The 10,682-nt window shown below is 47.6% G+C and overlaps 1 protein-coding gene and 1 long non-coding RNA gene across 2 annotated transcripts in view; one reads left to right on the top strand and one right to left on the bottom strand.

Moving 5' to 3' along the window:
- PRCC (proline rich mitotic checkpoint control factor) overlaps positions 1-667 on the bottom strand; it is a 37,163-nt gene extending 36,496 nt beyond the window's left edge. The window contains exon 1 of the mRNA XM_006155210.3: positions 66-667. Coding sequence (XP_006155272.1) covers positions 66-426 — 361 coding nt within the window. The 5' untranslated portion in view covers positions 427-667. The remainder of the gene's footprint in view (positions 1-65) is intronic.
- Positions 668-804: 137 nt separating this feature from the next.
- On the top strand, positions 805-9,280 carry LOC106735567 (uncharacterized). Its single transcript, XR_001370871.2, has 3 exons — positions 805-1,432; positions 3,713-3,775; positions 8,766-9,280. It is a non-coding gene; the product is annotated as an uncharacterized LOC106735567 (long non-coding RNA).
- Positions 9,281-10,682: the final 1,402 nt, after the last annotated feature.

The following is a 10,682-nucleotide window of genomic DNA, read 5'->3' as shown; positions in this document are numbered from 1 at the left end:
GGGCTGGGGAAGCCCAGGGGGGGGCCGGGCCCCGCCGATAGGGGGGGGCAGACTGAGGCCAGGGCCTCGGGGCGAGGGCAGCCCCAATCCCAGTCCCTCCCCAACTCCCGCCGCTTCAGCAGGGCTCACGCCTGGAGGTGGGGGGAAGCCTCCCAGGCCGAAGGGCAAGGGAGGAGGAGGCTGGAGCCTGGGGTCTCCGCTGGGTGGGGGCAGCAACATCGGCGGGGGAAACGCTGGGGCCAGCATCTGGGGAGGCGGGGGCAGCAGGGCTGGACCTTTGGGTGCGGGGAGAGAAGCGAACAAGCCTCCTAAAGTGGGCCCAGACGTAGGGGCCGCCGCCTCCTCTTCCTCTGGCTCCGGCTCCGGCTCTGGCTCAGCCTCATCCGGCTCACTTTCATCGCTGCTGGCGTAAGCAACCAGCGACATGGCGCCTCCCGCCTTTGGGGCGCCCTTGCCGGCAGACAAGGCCTACTTGAGACCGGGGATGCTCAGAGGCCTAGTAGGCCCTGCCAATGGGCGGGGTGGGGAACTGAAAAGCCCGTCTGCTCCGTACGCTACTGCGAGTTCCAGCAGAAGCCCATGGCCACAGTTGATTTCCAGCGAATAAGGCTTCCCCCTTCACTTATGCTCCTAGTCCGGGGCAACTACACACAGCTAATGGCCGCCGAGTCACTCCGCCTCCTCCTCGCCTCATCAATGTATGAACTACAACTCCCAGAGAACACTTTGGCCACAGCCCCATTCTCTGCCGCAGAGATCCAGGCGCAAGGCACGACGGGACTTGTAGTCCCCAAGGAGGATTAAGGGGCGCGCAGAAAGACAGGAGGAAAACCCGCCTCTAGAGCAGGGACTCCCGGGATGAGTAGTTTTTATGGGTCTCCGGGTAAGTCTTAGGCGACTACACGCCCCATCGGTCACTTCGGTAGTCGCAGAGACGGGAAGGAGAGCATTTCGGTACTTGAAGTTCCCCAGGGAGCCCCTTGGGCGCTACGATTTATGGGAAATATGGTGCGCTTAGTAACTGCAAGTGGTGTCGGGAATGAGAGAAAGTGTGGGAAGGTTGGCGGACTATGGAGAAGGGCTTAAAGGAAACGTAATCCGTAAATGAGCTGTTGAAGCTCCCGAGTTGGCTGAGACTGTGAGTTAGAATAAAGCACATCCAAAAGAGGCTGGGCACGAGGGACCCGTACGAAGTGGGCTGCAAGCCAGGAAGAAGCGAGGCTGGCTGATGATAAACATCTGAGCGCTGAAATACAGTAAATGTGACGTAAGAGGGAGGAGGCCCATGACCAGGGTGCACAGCCAGGAGCACACTTCACCCTGCAGCCTGGAGCCTGGAGCTGGAGCCTGGAGCCTGGAGCCTGAAGCTTGGCCTGACAATGCGGCAACTAGTGAGACAGAAATAGGGGCAGGACTTGGAAGCCAGGGCCAGGTACTTGGGGCTACCCCTCTACCCAGGGGTAATAGGGTCGGCTATGGCCCAGGCCCCTTCTGAGAGTACATCCCTACTGCCTGTGCCCCCCACTCTCCACCTGCAGGTGTCTAGCATCCCTTTATGTCGGTGTGCGCCGTTCCTCTTGCCTGTGTGTGACCTTCTTAGACTTGTCTCTGTGTATCCATTTGTGTTCATGACTCCTTTTCCAGCTCATTCTATCTGCCGAGAAGGGCTCTGCGCCTGTTCTTCCCTGTCTGGCGGTGATTGTCTCTTTCTTGTTCATCCATTTTTGCCCCAACTGTCTGCCAGTGACTGAGTGTCCTCTATGTCAGCCCTGTCTCTGTGTGTTCTTTACCTGCTAATCCACTAACGTGGGCAGCACCTCCCTGCTCGCTGAGTGCAGAGAATCCTACGCAGCTCAGCCTGTGAAAACGGGCTCAACTTTTAGGTTTGAGGAGGAGGCAGAAAAGGAAGATGGAAGGATCAGGAGGAGAACAATGAGGATGGCAGCAGTGAAAAGGGATAGTGAAAGGCCCAAGCCTGAAACCGCCATGCAACAAGCCTGAGACAGGCCCCTTCCTTCCCACCATCCCACGTGTTTAAATCTCACCTAGCCTTCACAGAGAAACTCACATGCCACCATCTCCTTGAAGCCTCCTTAGATCTTTTCTGCTCCTTGCTCTGGGTGCTCAAGGCAGTTTTTAAATTTATTTTATTTTATTTTATTTTATTTTATTTTTATTTATTTATTATTTTTGGAGAGGTTTTTGCTATAGGGTACATGTGCTTGCCAGAAAGAGCGACAGAAAGTGAGAAATCACCCCCCCAGGGGGGATGGCCACGCCACAATCCCTTCTCCTCCATTCTCTTCTCAGGATCTTGGGCGCACACGCGCCCAGCGTGAGTTTAAGTCACCACGTCTGGGACTCAAACTGTGGTCGACTACATGGTAGTCCAGCGACATAGCAATTATGCTAACTGCTGGTCCCTCTTTTAATTTAATTTAATTTATTGTTATTAGTCTTTAATTTGATATAGAACACGTGCCCTCACGTGAGAGAAAAAATGAAAAAGCAAGCTTCCACGGGACCAGCAGTTGCCATAATGGCTATGTTGCTGGACTACCATGTAGTTGACTGTGGTTCAAAAGTCCCAGGCCCTGTGGCTTAAACTCATGCCAGGTGTGTGTGCAGGCAAGAACTTCTGAAAAGATATCAATCAATAAACAAACAAATTAATTTAAAAAAAAAAAAAAAGCAAGCTGCCAGGTCCAGGACTTGAACCACAGTGAGCCATGTGGGAGTCCAGCACCCTAACCACCACACTACATGCCAACCCCATTTTTAAAATTATTTTATTACTATTATTACTTCTAAGAATGATTTTATTTTATTTATTACTACTATTACTTGTAATAATTATATTTATTTTATTTATTATTGATATTAATTTTCAATTTTGCTATAGGGCATGTGCATCCACCAGAGAGAGAGGGTGGGGAGGGTGAAAAAGTAAGCCGCCAGGTCTGGGACTCGAACCATAGTCTACCATGTTAGAGTCTAATACCCCAACGACCATGCCACCTGCTGGCCACTGCTATTATTATTATTATTATTTTAAGTTTGCTGTAGGACATATGTGCTCATCAGAAAGAGAGAGGGAAAGTGAGAAAGCAAGCCACCAAGTCCAAGACTTAAACCACGGTCAGCCACATAGAAGTCTAGTGTCCCAACCACCATGCCACCTGCTGGCCCTACCCAATGCATTTTTTTTCTGTGTACCTCTGTTCAAATTTAAAGCTGTGTAAGAATCATTAGGAAGCCTTCTGAAAAATATAAATTATTGGGCCAGCAGGTGATGTGGAGGTTAAGGCAGCTGGATCCCACAGTCAACTGAACAGTTCAAGACCTGGACTCGGGCTTGAAAATCACACTGGGCATGTGTACGTGTGTACATGCCTGTCCAAAATGCTGAGAGAAGAATGAAGAAGCATGGTGGTTAAGGCGCTGGACACTCCCACATGGTCAACCACGGTTCAAGTCCTGGACCTGGTGACTTGCTTTCTCACTTTCCCTCTCTCTCTCTGTGTCTAACTCTGGTCAAATTAAAAAAACAATGAATGGATAAATAAATAATTTTTTTTTTTAAATGGAGAAGGGATTAAGGTGTGGCCAATTCCCCCTCCCACCCAGGGATAACCTCTGGCTCTCTGTCCCCCTTGGGCAAGAGCACATGCCCTACAGGAAACTAAAAACAAAACAAATTTCTGAATTGCAGCCTGAGAAATTCCAGTATACATGGGGTGGAGCCCAGAAATCTGGACCTTTGGCTGGAAAGCAGGTACTGAGCACCATTTTGAGAAACTAGACTGTCAAGTCCAACCTTCAGCTGCTATGCCTTGCACGATCAAACTTCTAACACCTGCTTGCAAGTCTAGGTTCCCAACCTACTCTCTGGTGACTTTGGGCAATCACTTATCTTCTCCAACTCTCACTTTACTGCTTTGGAAACTAGGTAGAAGGGGACCAACAGGTGGTGTGGTGGTTAAAGGCGCTGGAGTCACACATGGCTGACTACAGTTTGAGTCCCAAACCTGGCAGCTTGCCTTCTCACTTTCCCTCTCTCTCTCATTCTGTCCCTCTCTGATCAAATTTTTAAAATAAATAAATAAATAAATTCTTTAAAAAAATTTCCCTTGGGACCAGCAGACGGCATAATGGTTACGTTGCTGGACTCCCATGTAATGGACCACAGTTCAAGTCCTGGATCCAGCATCTTAATACTCACTCTGGGCATGTGTGCGTGTGTGCCCAAGATCCTGAGAGGAGAATGGAAGAGAAGGGATTGTGGTGTGGCCATACCCCCTGGGGGACATCCCCCCTGATTTCTCACTTTCAGTCTCCCTGACTCTGTCAAGCAAGCACATGCACCCTAGAGCAAAAATATCTCTCTCAAAAAAAAAGGAAAATTTCCCAGAGGGCATGTGTACTCACTGTGGAGAGACAGAGAGGAAAAAGGAAAGTGAGAAAGCATCCTAGGGGTGCATCCCATGGGGTATGATCACATACAATCCCATCCCTCCATTTCTCTCTCCGTTCAGGATTTTGGGCACACACACTCACACGTCCGTCGCATGTTTCTCAAGTCGCAGTGTGTAGGACTCAAACTATGTAGTCAGCTATATGGGCTCCAGCACCTAACCACTGCGCCACAGGCTAGCTCCAGGAAGTTGTTTATTTTGTTTTTTAAAATTTTGTCAGAGCTTTGGGGCTGGCAGGTGACATGGTGGTTAAGGCACTGGACTCTCACATGGGGTAACCGGGGTTCAAGTCCCAGACCTGGTGGTGGCTCACTTTCTTGCTCTCCTTCTCTCTCTGTTTCTGTCTCTCTCTGCTCAAATTGAATAGTACTACTACTACTAATAAATAAAATTAAATAATTTTTAAAAATTTTGTCAGAGGCTCTATGTGCTAGCCAGAGCAATAGAGAGGAGGAGGAGGAAAGTGAGATATCACCCTCCCACAGAGCATGGTCACACTGCAATCCCTTCTCCTTTTCTGTCTTTTTTGGGGATTTTGGACATGCATGCACAAGCACCCGGCATGCGTTTCAAGCCATGAGGTCCAGGACTTGAACCAAGGGTCAGCCATGTGGGATCCAATGACCTTAACTACCATGCCATCAACTGGCCCACCGAAAGGTTGTTTTCTCCTTTTTTTTAAAGAATTATTTTTTGGGGGGACCAGTAGGTGGCTGTGGTAGTTAGGGCGCTGCAATTTCCACACGGCTGACTGCTGTTCAAGTCCTAGACCTGACGGCCTGCTTTCTCTTCCCCTCCATCTTTCTCTGGCAAAATTCATGTGAAAATAATAATAAACAAATAAATGAAAGAATTCTTTAAAAAAATAAATAAAGTAAATAAAGAATTATTTTGGGGGCCTGCAGGTGGTATGGTGGTTGGGGGGCTGGACTCCCACATGGTCGACCGTGGTTTGAGTCCCAGACCTGGCAACTTGCTTTATCACTTTCTCACTCTCATTTGCTCTGTCCCTCTCTGGTAAAATTAAAATAAATAAATAAATTGGGACCAGCAGTTGGTGTAATGGCTATGTCGCTGGACTCTTAATTAATTAAAAATACCTAAATAAATAGGGGCTAGCAGGTGGCATGGTGGTTAAAGGTGTTAGACTCTCACATGGTCATCCATGGTTTGAGACCTGGACCTAGCAACTTACTTTTTCATTTTCTCTCTCTCTGTCCCATTCTGGTCAAATTTAATATATATAAAGTTAAATAAAAATAATTTCTAAAAAAAATACCCTAAATGAGTCCTACATTTAAAAAATAAATACATAAATAAATAAAGTTAACCAGCAGTTGGTGTAATGGCCATGTCGCTGGATTTGCATGTAGTCTACCACTGTTCGAGTCCCAGACCTAGTGGCTTAAACTCATGCCTGGCGTGTGTGCATAGGTGCCCAAGATCCTGAGAGGAGAATGGAGGAGAAAGGATTGTGGCATGGCCATCCCCCCGGGGGGGCGATTTTTCGCTCTCTCTCTCTCTCTCTCTCTCTCTGTCTTTCTGGCAAGCACACACACCCTATACCAAAAAAAAAAAAAATCTCCCAAATAATAATTAATGTTATTTGTTATTATTATCACTCTTTAATTTGCCACAGGACACACACTTACCAAAGAGAGACAGAGAGAAAGAGGAAGTGAGAAAGCAAGCTGCCCAGTCTGGGACTCAAACCATGGTTAGCCACGTGGGAATCCACCACCTCAAAAACCCACACCACCTGCTAGCCCCCTGGCATGATTTTCAAGTTGCCAGTCCAGGATTCAAACCATGCAGTCGGCCATGTGAGATCCACTATGCCACTTGCTGGTACAACTAAAGATAATTTTGAAAAGATCTGAACCCACGAAGATGTAGTGTTCAGGAAGAGGCCAACACATTAACAACATTCTGGAAGGTGGGTGGAGAGCAGCAGAGGTAATAACCTGGCCCATCCACAGAGCTGAGAACCGAGCTGGTTTTGGGGAATACAGGACTCAATCTGATCTCTAGGGAGTCTGAAAAACCTCAGGGGTGGTGGCATCAAGCAGGTCTAGAAGTGAATGAGAAGCTGGTGGTAGGGGAGAAGTGGTTACACAAAAAATAAAGACTAGTCAACAGGCCAGCAGATGGCGTACTAGACTCCCACATGGCTAACAATGGTTCAAGTCCCAGAATTTTTGGCTTAAAACTCAAGCCATGTGCATGTGTGCCCAAGATCCCAGCAAGAGAATAGAGGAGAACCGATTGCAGAGTGGCCATCCCTCTGGGGGGTGATTTCTCACTTTCTCTTACACTGTCTCTATCTTTCTATCTTGGCAAGTGCATGTGCCTTGAGGCAAATACTCTACAAAAAAGAAAGAAAGAAAAAAAGACTAGTTAAAAGTTATTTAACAAAAAGTTAAGCCCCAGCTTTGTAGTTCAGTGGTAACATTGTTCGAGCAATGCCAGATACCAGGGCCCAGCAGGTGGTGTGGTAGTTAGAGCATTGGACACTCCCACATGGCCCATCACTATTGGAGTCCCAGACCTGGCGGCTTGCTTTCTCATTTCCTTTCTCTCTCTGCCTCTCTGGTCGAATTAAAAAATAAATGAATGAATACATAAAATTAAATGAATAATTAATTTTAAAAAAAGAAATGCCAGATACCACATGGCCACCACAGTTGGAATCCTTCACCCAGGAAGTACCCAAGATCCAATGGACTAGAAGACTGGGAAAAGGATCGTGGCAACCAGACCCTGTGAAGGGTGCTCATCTCTCTCTTTCTCTCACTCTCCCACATGCAAGTGCTCTATCACAAATAAAGAAAATAATTGTTTTTAATTTAAAAAACTCCTAGGCCACGGGAACCAGCAGTTAGCGTAATGGCTATGTCGCTGGACTCCCACGTAGTCGACCGCGGTTCGTGTCCCGGACCCGGTGGCTTAAAACTCACGCCGGGCGCATGTGCGTGCGTGCCCAAGATCCCGAGAGGAGAATGGAGGAGAAGGGATTGCGACGTGACCATCCCCCCTGGGGGGTGATTTCTCGCTTTCTGTCTCTATGTCTCTCTCTGTCTGTCCGGCGAGTGCACGCGTCCTACAGTGAAAATCTCTCAAAAAAAAAAAAAAATTCCTAGGCCACAGGGCCAGCAGGTGGCATGGTGGTTAGGTTGCTGGACTCCCACATGGCTGACCATGGTTCAAGTCCTAGACCTGGTGACTTGCTTTCTCACACTTCCTCTTGACCTCTCTGTCTCTCTCTGGTCAAATTGAAGAATAATAAATCCATTAAATAAATAATAATAAAATTTAAAAAAAAATCCTGGGCCAGAAGGTGGCATGGTAATTAAGGCACTAGACTCCTATATGGAGTCTAGGTTTTTCGCCCTGTAGCAAAAAACCTCTCCAAAAAAAAAGAAAAGAAAAGAAAATTACCAGGCCAGCATGTGTGTTGGTTGAGGTGCTGGACTCCCACATGGCCAATCATAATTCAAGGCCCAGACCTGGCAGTTTGCTTTCTCACTTTCCTGCTCTCTCTCTCTCCTTCCCTCTCTAGTGAGCACAGGTGATCTATATCAAATTTAAAATAATAAAAATAATAATAAATAGCATAAAATAAATATATATTTTTTCTTTTTTTGGGGGGAGAGGATGTTTTTTGCTATAGGGCACATGCGCTTGCCAGACAGACAGAGAGAGATAGAGAGACAGAAAGCGAGAAATCACCCCCCAGGGGGGATGGCCACGCCGCAATCCCTTCTCCTCCATTCTCCTCTCGGGATCTTGGGCACGCATGCACACGCACCCAACGTGAGTTTAAGCCACCGGGTCCGGGACTTGAACCGCGGTCGACTACGTGGGAGTCCAGCGACATAGGCATTATGCTAACTGCTGGTCCCATAAATATATTTTTTTAATCCCTGGGGCCAGCAGGTGGCATAGTTATTAAGGCTCTGGATTCTCACATGGTCGACCACAATTCAAGTCCTGGACCTGGACCAATGGCTTGAAAATGACTTTGGGCGTGTGTGTGTACATCCCCCAAATCCCAAGAGGAGACTGGAGGAGAAGTGATTGCAACATGGCCATCCCCCCTGGGGGTTGATTTCTCATTTCGCCTCTGTCTCTCTTCGGAAGCACATGTGCCCTATTGCAAAAAGCTTAAAAATCAAAACAAAAACAAAACCAGTCCCTCCCCTCCTCCAGGTGTAGCGGACGACTACTTTCTTCAATCTCTGAAAAAAATAAAGGTTTTTTCTATTTGTTCATTTTTTGTTTTTTCTCCAGGGGAAATGAAACAGAAGGTTATGCTTGGGGGGCAACCAAGCATAGTCACGGGCAGGGGTACCGTGTAGGAATCAGGCTAGAGGCCCCTGCGCATGGACGTCCAAGACGGCCAGCCCTATTTCTCCCAGAAGAGAGGCCGCCAGGCTTAATCCTCCAAAGGTGATACTGGAAGACGCTCCACTGGAAAATCATTCAGCGCGAGAGGAAAGACCTCAGGAATCTGACATCAGGGGCTCCCTGCAAACTGCCCAGTCAGAGGATTCTGACTTCCAGTTTCCAGCTGATGAGCCCACCCACGTCCCAGGGCCACAAGGTAGCTTTTCAACTCCTCATTCTTAAACAAGGCTTATATGCTGAGGAAAGCCTCTCACAGGAGAGATGGAGATGAAAAAGGACACGAAGACTGAGAAAGTACAGGAAGAAGAACACTCGATAGGTTTTAGCTACCAATAGGGACTGGCAGGTGATGTGGTGGTTAAAGTGTTGAACTCCCACTTGGCTGACTGCGGTTCAAGTCCCAGACCTAGTGGCTTGCTTTCTCTGTCTCTGTCTCTGTCTTTCTCTGTCTCTCCCTGGTCAAACAAGAACAACAATAATAATTAACAATGATAATAATTATTAAAAAAAACCTATTGGGCCACCAGGTGGCATGTGGTTAAGGATACTAAGCTCCCACATGGCCAACAGCAGTTCAAGTTCTGGACCTGGTGGCTTGCTTTCTTACTTTCTCTCTCTCTCTCTGTCCCTCTGAATGAATGAATAAAGTTAAATAAAATAATTATTAAAAAACTATCCATAATTATCTCAGTTAAAGAGAAAGTATCATATACATGAAACAAGACAAGAATGCCATTAAAGAAAGTATTGGGGTGGGGTGGGGCAGCATTTGGCATGGCGGTCAAGGCACTGGACTGCCACGTGGCTTACTGAAGTTCAAGTCTCAGACCCAGTGGCTTGACGATCATGCTGGGTGCTTGTGCGTTCATGCCCACAATCCCAAGAGGAGAATGGAAGAAATGGGACTGTGGCATGGCCATCCCCTTAGGAAGTGATTTCCCTTTCCCTCTGTCTGTCTGTCTGTCTCTCTCTGGTGAGTGCATGTACCCTATGGCAAAAAATATCTTTAAAAGAAAAGAAAGTAACAGGGCCAGCCCTGTACCTAGTAGTTAGGGGAACCAGATTCTACATGGCCAATGGCATAATTTGAATCCTAGGCTCAGCAGCTGGAGAAACACACCAGGACCAGTCACATATGTGTATGTGTGTGCGTGTGTGTGTGCACGCATGTGTGCCCAAAATTCCAACAAAATGGAGAAAGGAATTGTGTGTGACCATATTCCATAGGGAGATATTTTCTCTTTGTCTCTGGTGAGCCCACACACCCTCTGGCAATAAGAAAAAAAATTTAAAACATTTAAAAAATGTTCCCTTGGGACCAGCAGTTGGCGTAATGGCTACATTGCTGGATTCCCATGTAGTTGACCTCGGTTGGAGTCCTGGACCTGGTGGCTTAAACTCACGCCGGGCGCGTGTGCGTGCGTGCCCAAGATCCTAAGAGAAGAATGGAGGAGAAGGGATTGTGGTGTGGCCATCCCTCCTGGGGGGTGATTTCTTGCTTTCTGTCTCTCTTTCTCTCTCTTTCTGGCGAGCACATGCGACCTGTAGCAAAAACCTCTCCAAAAAAAAGAAAGTTCCCTCTGGGGCCACCAGGTTGTGTGATATTAAGATGACTGGATCTCTTCAGCTTGAAAATCACGCTGGGGGGACCAGCAGTTAGGGTAATGGCTATGTTGCTGAACTCCCATGTATGGTTCAAGTCCCAGACTGGTGGATTAAACTCACGCTGGGCACGTGTGCGTGCGTGCCCAAGATCCCGAGAGGAGAATGGAGGAGAAGGGATTGCGGCGTGACCATCCT

This window comes from Tupaia chinensis, unplaced genomic scaffold, assembly GCF_000334495.1.
Source record: "Tupaia chinensis unplaced genomic scaffold, TupChi_1.0 Scaffold000438_1, whole genome shotgun sequence".
Lineage (NCBI taxonomy): Eukaryota > Metazoa > Chordata > Mammalia > Scandentia > Tupaiidae > Tupaia > Tupaia belangeri.
The sequence above is the reverse complement of the archived record's forward strand: the minus strand, read 5'-3'. Positions and strand labels throughout refer to the sequence as shown.